A 25833-nucleotide genomic window follows, 5' to 3' on the forward strand; every position below is an offset into this window, starting at 1 on the left:
CACAAGTAGATGTCAGGCACTGTCTATTTGTGTTAGTACCATTGGGCCCAATTTTCCCCAAGCCCTTTTTTCGGCGCACTTACCCTAAATGCGCCGACTTTGCGCGCTGGAAACGGCGCCGAAAAAAAGTGGTCCTATCCTGCCCACTCTGCCGAGTCTCCAGTGTCGCAGCGTGGCGTATATAGTGCAGCGGGGGGCGGAGCAACAGCCCAGCGCAGAAAACACTGCTGGCAGCTGCGCGCATGTGCAGTGGAGTCTGCGCGCATGCTCCTCACCCTCCCAGCGTGTCCTGCGGGCTGAGAGCAGGACCTGATACTCGCAGCCCCTATCCGAAGGGACGCCCCAATGTTCGCCGCACCTTATCCCTGGCCGAAGGAACGCCCCGATGTTCGCCTGGTGAGTGGGGAATATCCTGCTGTATTTATTCAGGGTCGCTCAGTGTTGTCAGAAACTGAATGCATCATAAACAAAGTATAAAAGTTGGGAATTTGGGTAAAAGTTGGGAATTTGGTAAATGGGAATTCGGTGCAGAGGGGAATGTGGTTCTCTTTTTTGGCTTCAATACTTGTAGTGGTTCATGTTACATATTTACATATTTCATATAATCTACCTATAACTTAAACTAGATCAAGGAATGAGTTAAAAAACTATAAGCTAAGTTGATCAAATGTTGAAAGGTTGTTTCCCCTGGCTGAGATTATCCACTTTGGACCCAAGAAAGATAGATCAGAATAAATGGTGTGAAGCTCGGAACTGTGGTGCTTTAAATGTACTAACCTGCGCCGAGTTCTTGACTGCCCGCTAGGTTTTTCAGAGCTGGCCACATACGCTGACCTAAGTCGATTTGGAGTAAGTTTTAGCTGGCCAAAACTGGCATAAGTGGCTGGGAACACCCCCTTTTGAAAAAAAAAACTCAACTAAAAAAAACGTACCTAACTGAGTTACTATGAAGCAAGTTTATTGGGGAAAATAGCTTTTTTTAAACTTACGCCGGAAAAACCAACTTACTCCAAAAAACTTGGAGCAAGTCGTGGCCAAAATTGGGCCCATTATTCTTAAAACAGGTAGGCTGGGTATTGATGCACGTCCCTTTATTTGTAGTTAAAGGTCCCTTTTTTAAAAACATATTTTCGTGGCCAACAAACAAAATGTCCTTCAATGCCACACTGCCGTTCAATTCAGACTCAAAATGGCAATGCGGCTATAATCAGGAAATTAGAATTTAAGCGAGTAAATGGTTTGCAGTTAGTTTTGGCTGAGTCCTGAGACCTAACTTGGCCGACCTCAAAGTGATTGGGCAGGGGGGGAGGGGGGATTAGCCAAGACTCCCCAAACCACACCCCGCCCTTAACTCTGACCCTCACGCTGGCTCCGCCACAGCTTGGAATGTGAATTTCTTCGTAGAGATGATAAAAAAGCAGCCAATCAGTATTTGAGCCAAAACTGTATTTTTTGCCAGCGGCTAGAAATATCTTTGCCTTAAAAATGACAGCGCTAAATTGTTATAATACAGCAAAACACACTCGGGGAAAACAGTGGAATCTCAAGCAAAAACTAACCCAGGGAAGTAGCACTTCATTCTAAAAGGCGATTTTGAAATTGGGGAACAGTTAGTACTTGAGACAATCAAATGGCAACTCATATAAAATAATGAGGTGTACTACAATGCTCTCTGTGATTTTAATAATCCTCATTAAAATGAAACTAAAAATAAAAACAAATAAAATATTTGTCTATACATTTGTTACAATTGCTGTATACACAAGCCGGGGCAATGATTCATTCCACGCATTAGCAAAACCTTCTCCTGTCTTAGTCTCACCTGAAGGATTAGGTCTTGTCTCTTACTTGCTGAATAAGTTTGGCATTCTGGTTCCCCCACTGTACTGCCGCCATTTATGAATGGATTTTCGTATGAATCCAGGCCTTTAACAAGTGAATTTTGTCTGTGAGGTGAAAAGGTTAAATTAAACTGACACCGGGGCTATTTTTATCGGATGGGTTTTGAGTGCCAAGTTGTATATTTGTGATTGGCAAGCGGTGCCTACATTTGTGCAAATGAGGCTGTGATCAGATGTTTGTGTTCATGGTGGTGTTACACGCATTGAGGATTCTGGACTAGTCCCTACTAGAGCTAATGTTTCAGGAATGATACATTCTGACTGTGAGTCATTGAGTGCTCTGAATAGACGATTATTCCAGGTGAATACATCGGGTTGCAAGTTGCAACACTTTGCATCTCATAGTACAGGAATTTGGAGTTTAACTGAAATACCGATTCATAAAGGGGAACATTTTATTCACACTGAGGTTAGCCACAAATCCTTTCTCACAAACTGCTCTTGGATGCGGGACATGTTAGACAAGTGGACTCTTTTTCAGAACTTTGAAAGCCAGTGAATATTACATTTTGTATCCATAAAATGTATAAATGCCAGGACATTAACATGTCTGTGTGATATGGACAGACCAACCCGACGTTTACAAACTTCTCTCTGTTTGTGTGGCAGCTTAATGAGTGCACTGGGTATGGAGAGCTTCTCGACGCTGGATCAGGTGAAGAAAATGAGGGGATATGATTATAAGCTAAGTTAATCTTGAGGGAAACAACATCGGCAATAAATCCATCGCAATGAAACTTGATGGCTTATGGAGGAATTGCCACTTACTGCAATGACTGAGCGCTTGGTTGCAGCATTCAAAACGGAATCAACAGCTTCCAAGTTCAACAGAAAGCAAAGAGCCCAAGGCAGGAAGGAGCTGAGTGGACCCTTTTAGGTAAAGTTAAGCAAAGTCATGAGCTAGATGGCATGTTGTTAATGAAGTCCAGAACCAGGGGTCACAGTCTAAGGATAAGGGGTAAGCCATTTAGGACTGAGATGAGGAGAAACTTCTTCACCCAGAGAGTGGTGAACCTGTGGAATTCTCTACCACAGAAAGTTGTTGAGGCCAATTCACTAAATATATTCAAAAAGGAGTTAGATATAGTCCTTACTACTAGGGGGATCAAGGGTTATGGCGAGAAAGCAGGAATGGGGTACTGAGGTTGCATGTTCAGCCATGAACTCATTGAATGGCGGTGCAGGCTCGAAGGGCCAAATGGCCTACTCCTGCACCTATTTTCTATGTTTCTATGTTTCTAATGAGCTGAATTCTGAGCAGCTTTGTGCCGTGCCCACCGGTTTGAGAATGCCTACGGCAATTTTACTTAGTACCCTTCATAAATGGCTTTCGTCCTAATGGTTTAGGCCGGATTTGAACACACCTCCTAGCTTTAAACTGCATTTGTTCCTCCTTTTCTGGTATTCAGGGGCCCAAAATGGACCCAAAAGGTGAGAGGAATGCACTCTCATTCTCTGGCCTACTCCCAAATAGGTAGGCCCCAAGCCGCGGCAGATATTGAGCCTCGGGCCTCATTTCGATGAGAGCGGACAGCTGCAGAAATCTGCTGGGCATCCCGGGGCAGAAGAGGCTTTGAGTTTTGGGAAGTTGCGCCAGGTTGGTCGTCAATGGGTGAAATGATCGGGAAAGGGACAGCCATCGGGAGAAGCAAAACTAGGAAAGGGAGGGCAATCGGGAAAGGGGGTTGATTGGGGTGGGGTTGCGATCGGAATGGGGCGATCGGGGACGGGTGGGTGAAACGCCGATCGGGGGGTGGGGTGGGTGTGAGGGGAGGAGGAGCACACCTGTAGCTCCCAGCTTCATGTTCAGGTAAGTATATCTTTTACAAACTTACCTTTATGGTGGGTGCCTGCGTCCCTTTATGAGTCGTTGGTTAGGTCATATGTAGGCCTGACTTTCCTGAATGTAGCCAACCCAACGGAAGTTTGAGCCCCCTAATTTTACACAGGGGGACTCAAACAAACTTTAGGCCCCTTATTTGCATGTGCAAAGGATTTGAGGGGCAGGCAATGGAAGTTCTTAATTTTTGCCTCATCATCATAGGCAGTCCCTCGAAATCGAGGAAGACTTGCTTCCACTCTAAAAGTGAGTTCTCAGGTGACTGTACAGTCCAATATGGGAATTACAGTCTCTGTCACAGGTGGGGCAGACAGTGGTTGAAGGAAAGGGTGGGTGGGGAGTCTGGTTTGCCGCACGCTCCTTCCGCTGCCTGCACTTGGTTTCTGCATGCTCTCGGCGTCGAGACTCGAGCTCAGTGCCCTCCCGGATGCTCTTCCTCCACTTAGGGCGGTCTTTGGTCAGGGACTCCCAGGTGTCGGTGGGGATGTTGCACTTTATCAAAGAGGCTTTGAGGGTGTCCTTGAAACGTTTCCTCTGTCCACCTTGGGCTCGCTTGACGTGTAGGAGTTCCGAGTAGAGCGCTTGCTTTGGGAGTCTTGTATCGGGCATGCGGACAATGTGGCCCGCCCAACGGAGCTGGTCGAGGGCAGTCAGTGCTTCGATGCTGGGGATGTTGGCCTGATCGAGAACACTGGCGTTGGCGCATCTTTCCTCCCAGGGGATTTGCAGGATCTTATGGAGACATCGTTGGTGGTATTTCTCCAGCGCTTTGAGGTGTCTACTGTATATGGTCCACGTCTCTGAACCAGATAGGAGGGTGGGTATCACTACAGCCCTGTAGACCATTAGCTTGGTGCCTACACCAATATAGGAGGCGGCACAGTTTCAGCTCGAAATGAGCACGGGTTTCCTGCCCGTCATACTGGAGGCTTAGGTGCCCTTCAGCGACCAAAAGTAGGAGTGTCGGATATTTCTAGGTTACAGCCTTATCCTGGTAGGTATTCCTACCTCGTATTGTTAGTCTTATGTACAGTTGAAAATATTTTTGTGAGCATGATGGTCAAGGTCCCAAGAAAGAAAGAAGGACTTGCATTTATATAGCGCCTTTCACGACCACCAAGAGGTTATGATAGATGATGAGAGGCTGTTTACCTGGCTGGAGAGTCTAGAACTAGGGGGTTACAGTCTCAGGATAAGGAGTCGGCCATTCAGAACTGAGATGAGGAGAAATTTTTTCACTCAGAGGGTTGTGAATCTTTGAAATTCTCTACCCCAGAGGGCTGTGGATGCTAAGTCGTCGAGTATATTCAAGGCTGAGATTGATAGAATTTTTGGACTCTAGGGGAATCAAGGGATATGGAGATCAGGCAGGAAAGTGGTTGAAGATCATCCATGATAGAGCAGGCTTGAGGGGTCGCAAAGGTCGCAAAGCCTACACCCGCTCCTATTTCTTATGTTCTTATGCACTCAGGTTGTTTAGACAAAATACAATGGACCCACTCAATATCATCCTATTACATTATTTGTTTTTTTCACTAGTGAGATAATTAAGTACAGAAGACAGCTTCTGGTGAAGAAAACTGGGTGAAGGAACCCCTGAATTTACTGCATATTTCTCCTTGGTTAATCAAACAGTCTTTGACAATATTCAATGAAGTTATAAGAGCCTCAGCACAGTGAAGAACTACGAGAGACATGGTACAATGTTACAATTCTCACCCTTGTGTTCAAATCTCTCCATGGCCTCGCACCTCCCTATCTCTGTAATCTCCTCCAGCCCTACAACCCTCTGAGAACTCCACGTTTCTCCAATTCTCGATCTCTTGTGCTTCCCTGCCTTCCTTCGGCCACCCACCCCCTCCAACCATTGGTGGACGTGTTTTCAGATGTCTAGGCCCTAAGCTCTGGAATTCCCAACCTGAATCTCTCTGCCTCCCCTCATCTCTCTCCTCCTTTAAGATGCTCCTTAAAGCTCTTTGACCAAGCTTTTGATCACTTGTCTTCTTCTTTGGCTTGGTGTCTTTGTATGATTATGCTGCTGTGAAGAGCCTTGAGAAATGTTAATATGATAAAGGCGCTATATAAATGCAAGTTGCTGTTGCTGCATTAGGGTTTGGGAAATCTGACTTTCCTATTGGTTTGCCAGAATAACTTCTCCCAGTCTTTTGTTACACCAGCAACCAATTGCTAATTTTGTCAGCCACCTGCACTCAATACAAGTTCTCGCCAATGAAACCATACCATTTAATTATACTAAACTCTTCCCCTCTCCCAATATTTTGCTAGTGGGTGCTGACCTCCCCATCTCGACTGTTGACTTCCCATCGAAGCGAACATTGGCATTTGCAGGGAAAGTGGTGAGTAATGTGAGGTGCCGCAGAATGGTGGAGAGGGAATTGCAGCTGCGATGCCCAACATCTGAACCCAATCTCCACTGCATCATTGGATGGATGCAATCAGCAATGCCTTACAGAGAGGGAGGGAAAATTGGAGGGGCTTTCACCGAACTCTAGCATACTTTCTAGAGACCGCGTTAGAGCAGCTAGTACTCTGAGAAATGTTCCTGCACATAATGAGCACTATGAGAAACTTCTTCATTCAGAGAATTGTGAACCTGTGGAATTCTCTACTACAGAAAGTTGTTGAGTCCAGTTTGTTAGATATATTCAAAAGGGAGTTAGATGTGGCCCTTATGGCGAAAGGGATCAAGGGGTATGGAGAGAAAGCAGGAATGGGGTACTAACGTTGTATGATCATTGAATGGTGGTGTAGGCTCGAAGGGCCAAATGGCCTACTCCTGCACCTATTTTCTATGTTTCTATGTAAATGCATGAGTTGTCCAGCCCATGGTTTCAGTCAAAGAATGAATCATGGTGGGCTAGAGGGAATTTCAAGAGGGCAAGAAAACATCTCTCATGCTATGATTTAGATACTTAGTTGCCCTTCTTAGATCCTATGAGCTCTGACTATTTTCTTGTAGAGTCGTCCATTCTTGTTGTATTATTCTTGTTTTTTATGGTGGATCTTAAAAGAATTCCAATTATTTTGCTAGCTTAGTAGTGCAACACTCAAAGGATTCCGACACCCCACCTTTCCTGCCATTTCGCCAGTGGTGATAATATCTTCCGAACATTTGTACAGACTCCAGACAACAGCCACAAACAAACCTGTAGGATTTGTTCCCCTACCTTCTTTGCCATTTGATGTTTCTGAGATGTTATTGATGTGAGTGTTGTTGAAGTCTGAATTGTTGGGATATTCGATGCTTCCAGTCAGGTTGTGTTGGATCACCAGATCTAACATTTCCATGCACCTGGAAAGAAAAAATGACAATGAATACAAGGCCATTGTTCATCAGTATACACAAATACTTTAAATTAAAAGATCGTTAGCCTTTCATGCAAATTACAAATAAATTATTTCAACAACATCTCCAAAATCTCTTTAGGATAATTCTAGGAATATCTCAAAACATCTTGGAAATTTAAAATTCAAAAATTGTTTCTGCATATGTGATCTGGCCAGATGTTTAGAAATCTCCTAAGTACAACTGAATGCTATTAAGTTGAGAAGATAATTTTGGTGCATTCGTGATATTGCAATTACTTTTTGTTAACAGCAAAACTTTCATGTCGGACTGTCATGTTCCGTATTTTGAAATTCCTGAATCGCTACCTAGATTTTGTAATAAAATGTTTGCAGCACGCATAAATATCAACATGGCAAGGTTTAACTTGGCACAGAGAGATTTTGCCGGGGTCTAGAGTGGAATTCTCCAGTGTCGGAGGTTTGAGTTATAAGGAATGACTGGCGAGATTTACTGAATTCTGGGCCTACAGTAACCTCCAGTCATCGTGTGACTGGGGATAGACATTAGTGTAGGTGCTCCCACAGGAGCATTGGAGATCATTAATTCCACATTTAAACAAATGCACATGTTTTAGTTTCATTTTTGTTACAGATTTACTGCCAACAAACAGAAAAAGAAATACTCTTAGCTCTTATAAATATTCACTGATCCATTCTGAAGGGATATTCACGAAAGGAATCTTAGCAATCATTGCTATGTTTGTTTCCAGATATTTTGTGGCAATTTTCCATGATCCAAATCTGAATCACTGCTCTTATTAAATTATATTTTTTGACAGCGTGCTTTTTACTTATCAGAAAACTAGCCTCCTCGCCTATTGTTGAAAGCCTGAGCGTCAATCAGCTGCAGTACAGCAGCTTTACAGAAAGCTTCATTATCAGTAACCAAAACCATTTCAGCTACAGGAGGACAACTATCCTACTAATAGCAGGAATGTTTCAAAGATTAGTTGCCAAGTAGATTTGTAGCCTTTGCATTATTGTACTGGAATGACTAATTACAATGGACATCTGTTTGCAGAGTGTTTGAACCAAGCATTATTTTGTGGAGTGGTGTTTATGGCGAAGAATTCTGCTATGAATCTGGAGGACAGTTAATGGACCAGGTTCAGAAACAAAGGGGAGTATAATGATACAATTGATGCAATGGCCTCATCTCATCAGTGATCACCTCTGCTGCACATTTTTTCTCCATTCAAAAAAAATGTACCTACTAATGTGATCAGTAAACTGCTAGGTGTCAGCTGTGGCTCAGTGGATAGCACTCTTGCCTCTCAGGTCAGAAGGTAGTTGGTTCAAGTTCCACTCCAGAGACTTCAGCACAAAAATCTAGGCTGACGCCTTCAGTGCAGTAACTGTCAGAGACATTAAAACCGAGGCCATATCTGCCTTCTGAGGTGGCACTATTGCCAAGAAGAGCCAATATTTATCCTGTGATCAACATCACTAAAACTGATTACTGAGCCATTATCACATTGCTGTTTGCTGTATGCAAATTGCCTGCTGCGTTTCCTACATTACAACAGTGACTACACTTCAAAAATTACTTCATTGGCTGTAAAGCGCTTTGGGATGTCCAGTAGTCGTGAAAGACACGATAGAAATGCAAGTCTTTATTTTCTTTCTTTATTAAAACTCCAACATGCTGGGTTATGGAAAGTCACCAAGTCAGAGGAAATCATGACCACACTGTACAGATTGCAGCTTGAGTACTGTGACCAATTCTAATCAGCAAGAGACGTTCAAGTGCTGGAGGCAGTGCAGAGCAGAGCCACGAGGCGTATCCCCAAGTGTAACAGTCTGAGTTATGAGAAATGACTGGAGAGACTTCGGCTATTCAGCCTGGAAAGAGGCATCGGAGAGGTGATTTTATTGAGGTAGACAAGAAAGTAAACGCTATGGAAAAAGATAATCTGGAATAATACTTTAATTAAACTGTATGACGGGGTCAACAGTTCAAACCAGTAAATGGAACTTTTAGGACTGATATTACGAAATTCTTCAAGCAAAGCGTGCTCAACAATTGGAATGGACTTTTGGCCAGAATAGTGGAGCAAAAACCCGGCCTGGATTTGTTTAATAAACGATTAGATGCAGTAGGATCATTCTGGATGGATGAGTTAAGATGGGGCAAAAAGCCTTCCTCGTCTGCAATGATCTTGTGCAGCAGCTGAAGACTGCATTGCCGAAAAACATATCACCAATTCAACCTCACAGACAGAAAACGGTATTTGGAGCAGGGGTATTCAAGAAGGGCGAGGGGAAAAGATAAGACAAAAATAAAATACTGGCAAAGAATATTTGGGGGGAATTTCTTCCTTTTTGTAGAGCCAGCAAAGCTGTGTAAGGTCAAATGTTTGGATTCACAATTCATTTCATCACTATTATAGTTTGCTATCTCCAGTGCCTTTGTCTCATTCTGATTTAAAAGTCTTCACATGTTTCCAGGAGCTTTCCAAATAATAACTGTGCCAATAACAAAAACGTACTTTGCAGTCTCCATATCCACGATAATGGACGGAGTGCTAGCTCCCTCCCATTGATATGATAAAGATATTTCTGAAGAGTTTTAATGAAGCACTCTTTGTCCATAGCTTTACAAGGATCAAATTATTCCAGAAATAATAAATACATGAAGGAAAGGCCGGCCAAAAAGCTTCACCATGCAAAACCACAAATGGAAGGGGTAAACCATGAATACTCACTTTTAACAGAATGAGCTGTAAATAAATGCCAATAGCCGAGAAATCGAATCGCGCCCAAATTGGGGTGCAAGTATGTTGCATGAGCCTAATGAGGCCAATGGTAGAATCATAGAATCATAGAAATTTACAGCAGGGAAGGAGGTCATTGCGGCCCATCGTGTCCGTGCCGGCTGACAAAGAAACATAGAAACATAGAAAATAGGTGCAGGAGTAGGCCATTCGGCCCTTCGAGCCTGCACCACCATTCAATTGTCTGTCAGCAACACACAGTTTTAATATGGAGCCAGGAGGAGAAATTCTGCTCCTCTTGGCTCCACAATTAAGGGAGAGCTACCCAGCCTAATCCCACTTTCCAGCTCTTAGTCCGTAGCCCTGTAGGTTACGGCACTTTAAGTGCACATCCAAATACTTTTTAAATGCAGTGAGGGTTTCTGCCTCTACCACCCTTTCAGGCAATGAGTTCCAGACCCCCACCACCCTCTGGGTGAAGAAATTTCCCAAGTCCCCTCTAAATCTCCTACCAATTACTTGAAATCTGTGCCCCCAGGTTGTTGACCCCTCTACTAAGGGAAATAAGTCCTTCCTATCCACTCTATGTAGGCCCCTCATAATTTTATACACCTCAATAAGGTCTTCCCCTCAGCCTCCTCTGTTCCAATGAAAACAAACCCAGCCTATCTAGTCTTTCCTCATGTCAAATTGGACTGCCAGCCTTATTATTATGGTTGTGGCAAGCACCGGACGCCAATCAAGGCCCTAAAGGTGTGGGAGACGGAGGTGGGCAGCAAGATTGCCCGTGCCAGATGCTGGCCAAGGACGTCAGGAAAGTCCGGGGAGGGAAGGGAGGGATGGTAATCAGAAGGGTGGGGCGAGCATTGGCTGTCAGCAGCACACAGTTTTAATATGGAGCCAGGACGAGACATTCTGCTCCTCTTGGCTCCACAATTAGGGAAGTAAAATGGGGTCGAGTTTCCCCTTTGGGCTCAGTTGCTGATCCGGGTGCAAATTGCGCCCAAAATGGCGCTAGTTTTGAGAAGTGATTCTTTTTTTCGAGTGTCCGTTCAAACTCATTTGCATATCGCCGAACATAAAATCTTCCATGAACCAGCGCAATGGGGCTTAGAATGTAAATTTTGATTAAAAAAACGTTGCTTTAAAAAAATATTCCTTGATATATTTAACAGTGGTAACTTGGTGCAGTTTGATTAAAACAGCTGAAAATGGGTTTAATCACAAAAAATAAGCATTTTAGTCAGAGTGTCTAGTCCACCACCTGTGAGTAACCCGATCTTAAATCACCGAAAAAAGTTAACATAAACTTGACAGAACCATTTACTAGTTATATTGCTGTACAGTAGTTTTTTTAGTGAATTAAAAATATATATTGTATATATAGTCAAAAGCTTTAAAAAATGTGCCTATTGGTGTCCTTGCGCCTAATAAAGCCAAGTTAATTTTTAGAGCCTCCTCTTGTAGCAGAAACTCCCGATGGTGATTAATTCGGTCTGGGTGCATGGCCATTTTTGTGGACGGGGCCGGCTTCGAGGGATATGATTTTTTTAAACCAGCGCGAAGGATCACGGAAACCTGAGTTGCGCCGGACGTATTTTGTGCTTAAAATTCTGCGACCGTTTGCGCTGGTTTTGCCGATTTCAATGAGCTACACCGAAAAACAAACCCAGCGCAGCCAAGCGGAAAGGCTGGGCAAAGTTTATTAAAACTTATCCTCGGGGTAGGAGCCTCCAGCGGTCCCTTTATGGATCGCGAGTTTGGCTGCTGAGCACCTGAAGTAAATGCTCGCAGCATGCACAGCACAGGCCGTGGTCATTCACCGTCTAGTTTGGCAAAGCAGCTTGGAACAACAACAAAAACAACTTGTATTTATATGGCGCCTTTAACGGAGTAAAACGTCCCAAGGAGCTTCACCGGAGTGCTGTAAGACAAAATAAAACTGACTCCGAGCCTGATAAGAAGAACTTGGGGCAGGTGACCAAATGCTTGGCCAAAGAGGGAGGTTTTAAGGAGTGTCTTGAAGGAGGAAAGCGAGGCGGAGAGGTTTAGGGAGGGAGTTCCAGAGCACAGCTGAAGGCACGGCCACCAGCGGTTGAGCGATTAAAATCAGGGGTGCTCAAGAGGGCAAAATTTGAGCAGCGCAGACATCTTGTGAGACTGAAGGGGATTACAGAGGTAGGGAGGGGCGAGGCCATGGAGGGATTTGTAAACAAGGATAAGAATTTTGAAATCGAGGCGTTGCTTAACCGGGAGCCAATGTACGTCAGCGAGCACAGGGGAACAGCCGTTAGCCCCCTGATTTCCACATACAATGGCATGGACACCATTTTTGGGCGTGCACCTTGGACACCTACCGAGCAGCCCTAACCAATATGGCAGGCAGCGCAGTTCCAGCACGGAATGAGCGCAGCACGCCTTGTGGCAGCGTGGATCCATAGGCATCCATTTTATGCCTGTAAAGCTGGGGCACCGACACTGAATTTCCAAGCCACCGTGCTTTCAATTTGTAATTATGAATAAGCTTATAAGTTTATAGTTGTGGTTGCTATCAACGGTCTGTGTGTCAGAAAGTTGTGCGTTCAAGCCCTACTCCGGCATCCGACATGGGCATTTAACCTCGGTTGATACTCCAGTGGAGTACTGAGGGAGTTATTTGGATGCTTTTTTGGATGAAATATTAAATCAAGATCCTTTCTGCCTCCTGGTCAACATCTACCCCTCAACCAATGCACTCAAAGCAGGTGAATTGGCCACGTATCTCTTTGCTGTTTGTGTGCAAATTGGCTACTGTTTCTGTCAACAAAACAATGATGACCATATTTCAAAAGTAATTGGTTGCTGTAAAGTGCTTTCGGACGTCCTGAGGACGTGAAATTCTGGCTGTATAAAGCCAAATTCTCTCTTTTCTGCAAGGCTCACTGGGGCTGATTTTCACTTTGGGAAAAATGGACTTAATGGGGTGTTAAGACCCTTAAAATGGGGGTCATTAGCCTCACCAGCCTATTAGCCCGACGATTGGCTTGCTACAACTTTAACAAGGGCCTACCACTGAGCGGCTGAAGCACCTTCCTGAAACAAGCGCTTGTCCCATTCAAATCAGTGCCCAACAGATGGAGTTAGGACCCCCGTTGCAATTTTAAAGAAAACATGGGCGGAGCTTGCACCCTGCAAGCTTCACCCAAGGGTACGGGCATTCCAGTACGTCTGGTTGGTTAAGGGGCTGGTCACCGAGGCTTCACTGGTATAGGGTGGGTGGTCCCCATGCTTCGCTGGTATGGGGGTGGTCACAGAGGCTTTGCCAGTGCACGCTGGGGGGGGTGGACACTGAGACTCTGCTGGCATGAGGGTGGGGGGGGGGGGGGGGTTGGGCTGTTCATTGAGGCTAGTTACCGGGGCTCTGCTGGTACGCACGGATGGTCACCAAGGCTGGTCGGCGAGTCTCGTCGGTATGGGGGGACAATCTGCCAAAATTTGACCGCAATGAAAGAATATTGCTATTGTGGAAGAGCAACATCAGAACTGCTAAAGTTTCATGTCCTTTAGCAAATTCTTTTGCTCAGTTTTAAACTGATCTTGTTTACTATTTCACGATGATGACGGACAATGAAAGATTACCACATTTCGGAGAGAATTGCGTTGAGTCAGAATGAAGGGTTGAAATAATTACCTCAGCAGTGCAAGATGTACCTTGTTTGTAGTTGCACAATATGTGGATGCTTAATCCTATAATGTACTGATTAATTAAATTGGTCATATCTGTCTTAAGTACTGAGGCGACAGAGAGATTATAACCCTGCTGTGACCTGTTTTTGCAACATGTAAAGCAGGCATATTGGGGCGGGAGATTTGAAAATGAAAGACAGGAGTATGTTTAATTTGGGAAACCTCTACATTTTCTCTAATATCCTGTCAGTTAGTTAGGGCACATTTGATTTATAAATTGGCTTCAGCCAGCTGTGTCTCTGCGAGGACCTATTTTTCGGTGACGGGGTAACCAATAGAAATAACTGGCTGCGCAATAAGAGTTTGACAGTGTATTCAACAACAACTGGCATTTATATAGCACCTTTAAGGTAGCAAAACACCGCAAGACGCTTCACAGGAGCGTTATCGGATGAAATTTGAGACTGTGCCACAATAGGAGATATTAGGACAGGTGACCAAAAAAGCTTGGTCAAAGAAGCAAGTTTTAAGGAGCATCTTAAAGGAGAAGAGGGTGGTAGAGAGGTGGAGAGGCTTAGGGAGGGAGTTCCGGAGCTTGGGGCCTCGGCAGCTGAAGGCACGGCCGCCGATGGTGTGATGCAGGAAATTGCACAAGAGGCCGGGAACGCAGGTTGTTAGGTTGTAGGGCTGGAGAAGGTTTTAGAGATAGGGACTTCATCATCATGGGCAGTCCCTCGGAATTGAGGAAGACTTGCTTCCACTCTTAAAATGAGGCCTTAGGTGGCTGAACAGTCCAATACAAGAGCCACAGTCCCTGTGATTAGAGATAGGGAGGGGCGCAGTCATAGAAGAGATTTAAAGAGAAAGATGACAATTTTAAAACTGAGGTGTTGCTGGACCGTGAGCCAATGTAGGGGCAGAGAACTGAAAGCAATTGTCCTTAACTGATTTTCTTTGTTTGTCTCTGAGCCCTTGTTCAGAAATGCGGTAAGTTAAAAATTGTTTGGTGGATGGAATAGGTTATTTGTGGTTTTATCATATGCGAATTGACGGTCGAATAGATGGTTCTGATGCTGATCCATTGAGGCAAAATATATAGGGGACATGGGCAAAGGCCCAGACACTATCCCCTTACTTCACAAAATATCTGAACTGTTAAACTCTCAGATTTCGGTAGAGTTTCTCCCAGTTGTCTGCTTACCTTCTGCGGAATATCCACGGACACCCCGGAGAAATGGTGTAAACATTGTAGCTGTTCCTCCGAGGTTTCCGCTGATCTTCTGCCAAAGTTACGGTAGACAGTCGGGAGAACACCACAGAAATTCAGCCCCCCCCCACCCCACCGTCCCCTACCTCCCATCAGTTTATGTCAAGAAAATGATGTTAACACAAAAGGCATCCCATGCCATTAATCAACTCTAGCTGCTCAGCATTTGCACTGATGAGTGTTGCAAACTCCACAGATGGATATCTACATTCAACTTTCATGTACAATATTGCACCTGGAATCTCTACTAACTGGCAATTATGACTTTCATTCAAAGGTCCTGTCATTTACCAAACTCTAAGAAATACTTTCTAAAAAAGGCTGTATGATCTCCTTGTGGACTGATTCTAAGTATTGCACTAACCCCATAGATTACTGTATCATTTGGTTTTTGTTTATTATTTAACATGTAAATTAATCTGGCCCAATAGTTTTAGCCAAAAAAAGTACTGGTCTGCCCGCATGGTATTTTCCACTTCTTAGTAACTCTGTAGGGCACCACACATGACCTCCAGTGAGGAATATTCCATGATTAGGGGACAATGGGTAAACCCGTGAAATTAACCCCTTCACGGCACACACTAAAGAGGTAGGTTTTGGATCACAGGAGACTCGGTCTGCTTATGGGGTGCGAGCTATGGCCTAGTGAGTAGCACACTCACCTGAGTCAGTAGGTTATGGGTTCAACTCCCACTCCAGGGACTGGAGCACAAAAATCTAGGCTGACACTCCAGTACAGTACTGAGGGAATGCTGCACTGTCGGAAGTGCCGCCTTTCGGATGAGACGTTAAACTGAGGTGCCGTCTGCTCTCTCAGGTGGATGTAAAAGATCCCACGGCATTTTGAAGAGGAGCAGGGGAGTTATCCCTGGTGTCCTGGCCAATATTTATCCCTCAATCAATTTAACAAAAAAACAGATTATCTGGTCATTATCACATTGCTGTTTGTGGGAGCTTGCTTGTGCGCAAATCGGCTGCCGCGATTCCCACATTACAACAGTGACTACACTCCAAAATCACTTCATTGGCTTTAAAGCACTTTGAGACATCCAGTGGTCGGGAAAGGTGCTATATAAATGCAAGTCTTTCTTTCTTTCTTTCTTTCACCACCAGTGATCTCTAAGCACAACAAAGTTGTTGGGGAAAAACCTGAACTGTAGCAAAGTAATCATCACAGGTGATCCCTCGAACGAGGATGACTTGCTTCCACGAGAGTTCACAGATCTTTCGATGAAGGACCCGATGTTCCAGTCCTGAACTCCAGTTGAGAGGGTGGAAGATGCCTGTGTGTGAATTTTTTTTAACGTGTGGTTGACCGTTGCACACCAGCCACCACACGGGCTTTATCCAGTGGTGAGGATTAACCAGGACGACTGGAGACCTGCTCTGCTGCACGGACCTAGTGCGCGCACATATCGCAGTGTGGGCTGGGCCCGTGCTGCCCCTGGGCCCTCGGCTCTTCTGGGCCCCGTACCCTCATTCGCCGTACCTCCGCCACGATGTTCCAGGACCCAGCGCTCCAGCTCTACTTATAGCCCCGACCTGCGGTGGTGGTCTCACACAGGTCGGGATGGCCCAGCACAGTGGTACCACCAATATGGCCCCACTATAGCAAAGAGGTACGATTAAAAGCGCGATTAGAGTTGGGTGGGAATACGGACGATTATAGAAATGTATTAGAACAGCTTTTAGAGAGCAAAGGGCTTGCAAACGGCCCTATTCAGAGAATAAAGGACAAGCGACTGTTCCATTCTGAGAATACAGGACCTTTGGCTCAGAAGGGATGTGCTGACAAAAGTAACTGCTTCACAACATCATTCTCAATCTGTCAATTGATCTGCAACATTAATGCCTGGAGCACTGTGGAAGCAGTACACATGTCAGAGCCTGGCTGCTCTAGGGCTTAGATTTAAAAAGATCCTGGAAATATATATATTTTTTAAAAAGCAGCAAATCTTCTAAGTACGCAGCAGGTCAATCAGTCTCTGAAAGACAAAAGACGAGGTTTATTGTTTGGATTGGAACCTTTGACCTAGCATTATACAGTAGTCAGCTTCCACCTGACATTCTGGAACTGTTTATCTGTCTCCATCCAGAATAGATAAGAGAAATGTCTTGGTGCAATGAGACTCACAAGTACTATTACTATTCTGATTTCCCGTACATTGTATATTGGCGGACATTAGAATATGGAGAGAGAAATAAGAGGTTGTGTGACCGATTCCCTTTGTGGTGGTGCGCTCAGCCATACAATTACATTATGGCATTGATCTGCTGAATAAAGCTATCCTCGTCCACAAAGACCGAAGATAAAAGTGACAACTGGTTTCAAATGTAACAATATGATCTTGCTGTGTGACTCAGACATTTGTGGGGTCTGATTTACATTCTTGCAGCCCCGAGGCATTGACATATGATGAAATAGTTGAACTCGGCATTTGCAGGAGTGTTCCAGACTCCAGTCAGGGAGCAGAACACAAGAGATGACAGCTGTGGGCGACTTCAAAAGATTCCCACTGCTGCGACTGCATCCATAGCATATGAATGTCTGTGAGTCACTCTCCGAAGAGCTCACCTTTCTATTCATTCTTCTGTTTACTTTGCGCACAGCCAAGAGATGAACAAGAGCCATGAACTTACTCTGATTTTCAGAAGCAGGAGATACTTTCCAAAACCACCTACGCTGGGCCACACAACTCATTTGTTTTCTGTTTAAAAAAAGACACCTTTTCCTAGAATCATAGAAATTTACAGCACAGAAGGAGGCCATTTCGGCCCATCGTGTCTGCGCCGGCCGACCAAGAGCTATCCGGCCTAATCCCACTTTTCAGCTCTTGGTCATATGTTTTTCAGTGAAGAAAAACAAACCTTACTACTTTATCCTGACGTTTTGCATTTTAGTTCTAACATGTTTATTAATAGATTTCAAAAAATAAATTGAGCATCTTCTAACCAATATGTAAGAATTTTGTTCCAAACACTTATTTTATAGAACTCTCATCAATGTTTGTCCAAACATGCTTCACTCTCAGTTTTGGCACAGGAGCCCGTGATATGAACTTTGGTCAGAGTAACTGATTTTGGGAGCTATGTAGCTAGAATGTAGCTAGCACTGATGTCGGAACATTTGTAAACCAACTATTAATAAGTTATTAATTATTAATAATTTATTCATATATTTCTTCTCTCTCTCTATTTTAATGATAATACCATAGTCACGGCTTCCTGAACTTTCCTCTCTGAGTCAGAAGGTTGTGGAATCAAGTCCCACTCCAGTACATAAATCTAGGCTGACACCCCAGTGCAGTGTTGAGGGAGTGCTGCACTGTCGGAGGTGCTGTCTTTCGAGATGAGACATTAAAGCGAGACCCCATCTGCTCTCTCAGGTGGATGTAAAAGATCCCATGGCACTGTTTTGAAGAAGAGCAGGGGAGTTACCCCGATGTCCTGGCCAATATTTATCCCTCAATCAACCTAACAAAAAAGATTATCTGGTCATTATCACATTGCTGTTTGTGGGAGCTTGCTGTGTGCAAGTTGGCTGCTGCATTTCCCACATTACAACAGTGACCACACTCCAAAAGTACTTCATTAGCTATAAAACACTTTATGAGGGCCTGGTGGCCGTGAAAGGCGCTATATAAATCCAAGTCTTTCTTTATTTTCTTTCTCTTAATTCTCTTGGAATTCTCACTTTGTTAAAATCAGGAATCTGCGCACCTTCCATTCAAAATAATAGATATACCCAGGCCGTTCCCAGCCTGCTGCCGATGCTCCTTGCAATCAGTGGCTAGGCAATGCCAGGGACCAGCCACTCAGTCATAACTCTGCCCTCGGATTTTTCCTCCCCCATGCCCGGCATTTTCCTGCTTGAACACGATTGCACCAGGAATTGAGCAGTGTGGTTCTGAAACCTGCAACTGCCCCACCCCTGCTCAGTGCCACTGTACCACACCAGAGATTGATTCTTTCTAATGATTCTAACTGATTCTTTCCATGGACCTGGAAATTGTGGAACTCCTTCCCTCCCTCAGTTCTTACTTCCTCCTACAGATGTCAATCCTTTTAAAAACACGTGTCATTGATCTCGTCTTACTGATTTACTTCATTGTCACCCTGAACCCCCAAACGCCCTGACCCCCGGGCCTCCTGAACCCTCAACCCCCCCTGAACCCCCAACCTCCCGGAACCCCTGAACCCCCCAACCCCCCCCCCCCCCGACCGTCCCGGAAGCCCTGAACCCCCAACCCCCCTGAACCTCCAATCCCCCCTGACCCCCCGACCTCCTGAACCCCCAAACCCCCCCCTGATTCCCCCCCCCGTCCTCCTGAAGCCCTCTACTATGGTGGTGTCCTCTACTATGGGCCCTGGTCCTTCCTTCCATCCAACAATTTAATTTAAAAAAGATGTAAATGGATCACTGCAACAAAATAGGATAGCACTTAAAAAGGAAAGTCATAACAACATCGTAATTTGACTATCAGGATTTGGGATTTTTGGTCGTCGTGTCACAGAGGCTCTGAAAATCCACAGGTAGCAATGATGCTAGGAATGCAGCAGCCAGGGCACTCCAGTGCTGGTCCCATCTGAGAATGCAGGGTTGTGGGAGGTTCAGTCAGTTAAATGCCCACTGTCATGCAGGCACCTGACAACGTGGGCAGCCACCAGCCCCCACCGATTGGAAAATTGGCCAATTGCTGTTGTTGAGGAGGGAAGAAGGGAGTTACCAGAATCACCCTGGGAAGATCATTTTAGAGCATCATTGGCCTTCTTGTGTGTGGTGGGCATTGATATATGAAAAATTTCTACCTAATATTCCTTGGGGGCCCATACCAAACCCCCGCCTGGACCTCCACGTCCACCAGGGTAGCAGCCAGTTCTCACTGGGTGTACCAACCATCACTGTTCGGCTGTGCCTCTGACAGTCTGGGGGCGAGGAAACTGCTAGTGCTGCCCCTACCTTCCTGCGACTCCAATCCCTTACCATCACCGACCTTGTAAAGGACAAGAGTAGGCTCTGCCTCTTACTCGGCCAAGCAAGAACTCCCAGTGTAGGCTGAGGCCCAGTGTATCCACATCCCTCCCTACCTCCGGGCCCTTTGGTCTCACTCCTACTGGAAGGGCTGAACAATCTCAGCCAAATAATGTACTTATATTTTGAAATTTGTTTTCCTGAGAATCTTTTACAGCCACTTGAGAGGGCAGACGGGGCCTTGGTTTAACGTCTCATCTGAAAGACGGCACCTCCGACAGTGCAGCGCTCCCTCAACACTGCACTGGAGCATCGGCCTGGATTTATGTGCTCCAAGTCCCTGGACTGGGACTTGAAACCACAACCTTCAAGCAGAACTTGCTTCTTAATTTATCTTTTCTTCTCTCCTACACTTTTTGAACTTTAGTGGTGTCCTATACTGTGGAACTTGATGGCAAAATACAAAGATGTAATTTAGCCTCAATTCAAGAGGGAGTTTCACCATGAGGTCCCCATTTAAAATCACATAAGTTTAAAAAAAAAATGAACTTGATCATCCTTTTGGTTTGATCTATCCATTCTTGGCTTAGATACTGATTTGAAAGAGCTGCAGACCATAACTGTGCAGACAGCTGAATTATCTTTAGTGAACATACAGTCACACACCCAAGAATAATTTGGCTTCAATTGTACTGCGCATTATTACTGCAGAGCACACATGTTACTTGGCTTTATTGCAGTACAGAATTACTCTTTTCATGAAGTGACTAGTTGGTGTAATAGTGCTGAATCTGTATAGTAGTTTGTTCATGGTGGAATCATTATTAGTTAAATCTAAACTGCACAATTTTACAATGATCACATTTCGCATGAGGGCTGTGTTGAGAACGCTGATTTACAGCTAATTCAATTTTGAGCTGCATATTTCCTTCAAAATGAACAAGCCCTGTTAAACAAAATATTCACAAATTGAACAAACAGAGCAAAATGTTTTTAAAAATGTAATCATAATCCTTTGTAACTGATCAATTTTTAAAAGGGATCCTTATGGGAAGACATCTGGTTATGAGATTCACCAACAATAATCTTTATCATATATAAAGGACTTGGGGCCAATTTTCACTCAGTCTTCCGGGCAGGACTTAGGGCAGCAGCAGCCCTAAAATCAAAATCCTTCACGTACCAACCCATTCCTCCTCCAAATTCACCCGCCGCCATTTTGCCTCTACAGGGGTGGCCAAAACACCCACCTGGAGCAGTCAGGAGATTCATTAAAGCCATGCACACTTCCCCTGGGCAGTGAGATGCCTAACCAATGGTCCTTAAAGCAACCACTAAAAGACACTCACAAAACGGCTAAGAGAATCTCTAAGGGTTTTTTCTCCGCTGAGGCCAGGAAGAGCAGGAATGCTCAATCTGGTCCACAATATAAATCTAGGCCACAGCTGGCCCATCCGAGGTTCTCCCTCTTACCCCATCCATGACACCACCCCCCCCCCCCCACTCCCTCCCCACCCCCCGTCCCACCAACCCCCCGCCTCCCAGCTCTGACTAGTGGTCAGCTCAGCATGGGAGATGGTTAAATTCCCACCCTTCCAGAACCGGAGAGCTGTAGTAGGGCACCCTTTGGCCAACCTCAGAGTAAATATTCTACCCACCTAGCCTCCCCTGGTAGTTAAAATCAGTTCCCTTACGCCTAGTCTGAATGTCACACTCAGATGTCACACACATGCAAAATATTGGTCACACTTGCACTTGGATTAGCTCCAATCTCATATTCACAAGTCAGCAAATAACATTTTTGAAAAGCTTAAAAACAAGTGAGAATGCCAGTCAGTTCCTACTGGTTTCTTGGTTAACCTGGCCTTTGAATGAGAGAAGGAGTTGGGGATTTACAAACAGCTGCCTACCTAGAGAAACTTGCCTCAGCAAGAACAATGTTAGTCTCCAATTGTCCTCAGGATGTTTAGGGCACTACCCCACAATGAAAAGCTGAACAGTGGCCTTAAAGGCACAGGCCATGGAAAACACAACTGCACCTTAACAGTTAAACACCAGAGAGCCCAGACTACCTGTGAGCAACATCACAGTCTACCAGCTAGTTGTTCCAAAATAAATTGCATTAGAATTGAGCTATAACGGTCTTGATTAAAGCACACAAATAAACATGCCTGGGCACACAATTATCTGAAAAGGTGGAGCTATATTTGCTATGAAAAATTCTTCTGTTATTATTACAATTACTTTTTCATTATTCAAGCATAAAATGATGTCCCATATCTGGTCCTACTTTACCAAGAAAAATATTCATGCTGACTTCAGTTCAGTAATCTTATGACAGAGAAGTTTCCTTATATTGCCAGGATCTCACTTAAGATAATCATTGTCCAATTCATTCCCAATCAGTATTTTTTTAATTGTGAAGCGTTTATCAGACAGTATATTCCACATGGTCCAAGATATTTTTTAATGAGACAGAATTCCTAGCTCCCATCCGAAGTCCATAAATAATAGATGGTTAGCGCCATATCATATAGTGACACTAGCTCACTTCCTTAATTCACGACTTAACACGAGACAGAATTTTGCTAAGAAAGCTGGGGAAATCAAAATCTTATTAATTGCTTTTCATTGCAGGAGCGAGCATTCATAAGGAGATAGTGTATTTCATTGAATCATAGAATCTTATGTCATGGAAACAGGTCATTTGGCCCATCAAGTCTGAGCCGGAGTTTTTTTTCCCCACAAGAACAATATAGTCTAATCTGACTTTCCTCATCACTCCTTATATCCTTTAATAGCCCTCCTTTTTCAAGCAACTAATTCCCTTTCAAACATACACATGTGACAACTGTCACTACATGATGTGTCTTAAAAAATAACATTTAAAACTTTAAAACATCTACCTTGAATGTGCAACAATAAAATGCAGAAATGATCCTTTAATTCTTACCTCACTAAATAAAAAGAGAGGTATCATACATTTGCACACTGAATAACTGGCTGTGCTAAATAATTGAGAACTCCATATACTTAGAGTAAATAATCCTTATCTACTGAATAAAGGCAGCCAGTAATCCTGACCCGAAATAGTTATATCATGCAGTTACCACAATTTTACCATGTTAAATAAACAGCAACCATAGAGTCATACAGCGAGCAACCCTCTGCTGATCTGATTAAACAGACATTCCACACAAAAACGGTGAGTAATCCCTATACCCTGTTGACTAAACAGGAACTAACCAGGTACAGGGGAGAAACCATTTGCCTGCTCAAAAAAACGAACTACACAGTTACATGGAGTAACCCTCACCTTGCTGATTGGAAATTGTACCCAGTTGTAGTGAGTAACCTTTACCTCGCTGGTTAATGGAGACTCCCATATAATTACAGTGAGACACCCGAATGAATAAATAGTTACTATGGACAGTTACGGTGAATGGCCCTCACCCTTGCTGAGCAAACAACGTCTGCTTGAATGGGATGAACAGGTCATCCCCGTCATAATTAATAGTTCTAATAGTTATCCTCTTTCTAACAAAGAGGTCCACCACAGGTAAGCAACAAGAACTATTCTTTGTTGAAAGTCACTCACAGCAAGACATTTTCCTGCTAATCGACTTTATGCTGAAAATGTTCTTTTTTTTAGCAGTTCCGAAGAACTTTGTTTATACCTGTCTATGGTTATACCCTCACTTATTGCCACAAGCTGTACTCACCGGCTTCCTAATAGCATCAAAACGCAGTAATCAATCAAACTTAAATCAGGTAAAAGCAAAACAAATTTTCCATTAATGCGGATCCATCTGTTTCACTTTATGAAGCCATTGAGCCAAATATGACAGGAACATTTCTACCAGCCAGATTGGAAGCAAATGCTTTCTTTTGAGCCTTATTGTGTATAGGTTAGTATTACTTTGGTCCTTTCTTCTGCCTCCTGGATATGCGCTCCTCCCCCCAATCACAGAAGGCAGCAGAATGACTGAGGGTCATTCATTATCGCGAGCAACAGCTCGGAAATGGACCTCCCCGAAACTCTTCCACTCATCATGCAAAACAGCTTAGTCAAGGTAAGCAGGCGGATCTTCCTGCAAAAAAAGGTAGCTTCCAGCAAGCTGCTCACGGGAGAGAAGTCATGCATTAAGTCCCCAGTGAGGTTTAGCATACAGCGACAGCTTCACCTCCCCTCCCCCATCTCCTCAATTGCAATAAGAACTTCACAGCCCTATCTAGCTCAGCATGCTCACAGTCTGTCCCATTGTGAATGCATGTTCATACTTTATTGATTAATGTGGATCAGATGTGACTTCTGCTGTGAAAGTTTATCTCTAGACACTCCCCCTAGTCAGTGGTCTAATTCCAGGGCCGCTGTCTGAAGACAAACTGACCACCCACCCGCGCCTGAAATGAAACACATCTTTATAAAATGAGCAGTGCTTGCTATCTGCGTGTTGACCAGGAGGCTGATTGTACGAAACTGCTTGATAATTACAGCCCAGCACCCTTCTATTCACATTTGCACACACACACACACACACACACAGAGTTAGATTTCTAAAGCAAACTGATGGGAAGCAGTAAAGCAGCTTGTGTAAACTCCAGGCCTGCAAGTCTTTCGGTTCTGTATAGTATTCAGAAACACTCTGCTGAATGAAACAAACAGCTTGCAAATCTGCAGAGGCGGAGGAGGGAGAATTAGAGAGCCGGGTATGGCAGTCTCTGCCAGCCTTTGGCAGCTGGCTCAGGGGCAGTGGCACTAGATGGCATAGCATGTCTGCTCTCTCAGCTACAGGCATTAGGTTCAGTGAAGGCTGAAAAGGCGATAAAAGTACAAACAAGTAGAGCGAGTGCACCTGAAATAATAAGATAAAAATGTTTTGAAAGAGAATTTATAGTTTGGATTTATCAACAGATGAGTTGGACTGAAGCCCATTCTACATAATCCAAGCTCTGCAAGATTCTATGATCTTTGTTTTAAAAAAAGCGATGAAAAATGTATGTCCAATGGCTGTTATTCATTTATTTGCACATAATAGACTACCATAGCTTATGCAATACCTAGCCTGCCTGATACAGCTGTTCATCTCTGAAATACATTGAACTTTAGGATAATGGCTCAACAAATTAAGTCAGAAATTTGATTCTCCGCAGACTGTTGCTTAATCTCGGTCTTTCTCCCCCAATGCCTTTTAAAAATGTTGCAAGTATTTGGAATAAAGCGGAGCTCACACACAAGCAATACATACACCTAGAATTACATCGAATTATACACGCTTGTTTAATGTGTTTGGCATCTTCATTTCACATTATAGAATTTATGTTACAGTACTTATGCACTTCTAATCATTTTTTGTTGTGGGGCCATAACTCAGAAACAGCAGGACTAGCTTCGGACTCGACCAATCTAATAAAGAATATCCACGGGAGCACCTTGTGGAAATGTCATCGCTGTTCATGTTAATGGATTTCCCCCTCCCCCACAAGGCCCCGACCTGATGACGTTTTTAGTCATCTGTCACATCAGCAACAGTTCCACAATTGGATTTCAATCTGATTTATGTGAACATACACAATTGAATTACTGAGTGATAACTTATTCCCAGTTATTTTTCTGTGAATTTCCCAGGAAATATTAAATCTGGGACAGGAGGAAGGGGAATATATTCTAGATGTTGTGAAAAAGGGCTCCTGCAATTCCTCTCTTTCATTTTCTGTATCCTTCATTCTGCTGTTTTTTTTAAAAATTCTTCCTTCCTTACTCTGTTCTACTCATCCTTTCTGATTACTTCTGCATCTGTAATTTCCTCTCTCTATTTGTCATTCTGTGTGTACTCATTTGTATATGTTTGTGTCAGCTCTTTCCTTTAAAAAAAAGAACTTGCATTTATATAGCGACTTTCACAGCCTCAGGATGTCCCAAAATGCTTCACATCCAATGATGTACTATTGAAGTGTAGTCACTGTTGTAATGTAGGGAAATACGGCAGGCAATTTGTACACAGTAAGGGTCCTACAAATGGCAATGAAATAATTACCGGATAATCTGTTTTCTCTTATATTGATTTTGGTTGCAGGATAAATGTTGGCAAAGACACCAGGAG

The 25833-nt window shown here is 44.0% G+C and overlaps 1 protein-coding gene across 2 annotated transcripts in view; it reads right to left on the minus strand.

The window, feature by feature from the left end:
• Window positions 1-25833, minus strand: part of LOC139277629 (eyes absent homolog 1-like) — a 234800-nt gene that overhangs the window by 155463 nt on the left and 53504 nt on the right. For both annotated transcript variants that reach the window (XM_070896366.1, XM_070896365.1), the window contains exon 2: window positions 6930-7054. In XM_070896366.1, coding sequence (XP_070752467.1) covers window positions 6930-7050 — 121 coding nt within the window. In that variant the 5' untranslated portion in view covers window positions 7051-7054. The remainder of the gene's footprint in view (window positions 1-6929; window positions 7055-25833) is intronic.

Source organism: Pristiophorus japonicus, chromosome 12 (genome assembly GCF_044704955.1).
Source record: "Pristiophorus japonicus isolate sPriJap1 chromosome 12, sPriJap1.hap1, whole genome shotgun sequence".
NCBI lineage: Eukaryota > Metazoa > Chordata > Chondrichthyes > Pristiophoridae > Pristiophorus > Pristiophorus japonicus.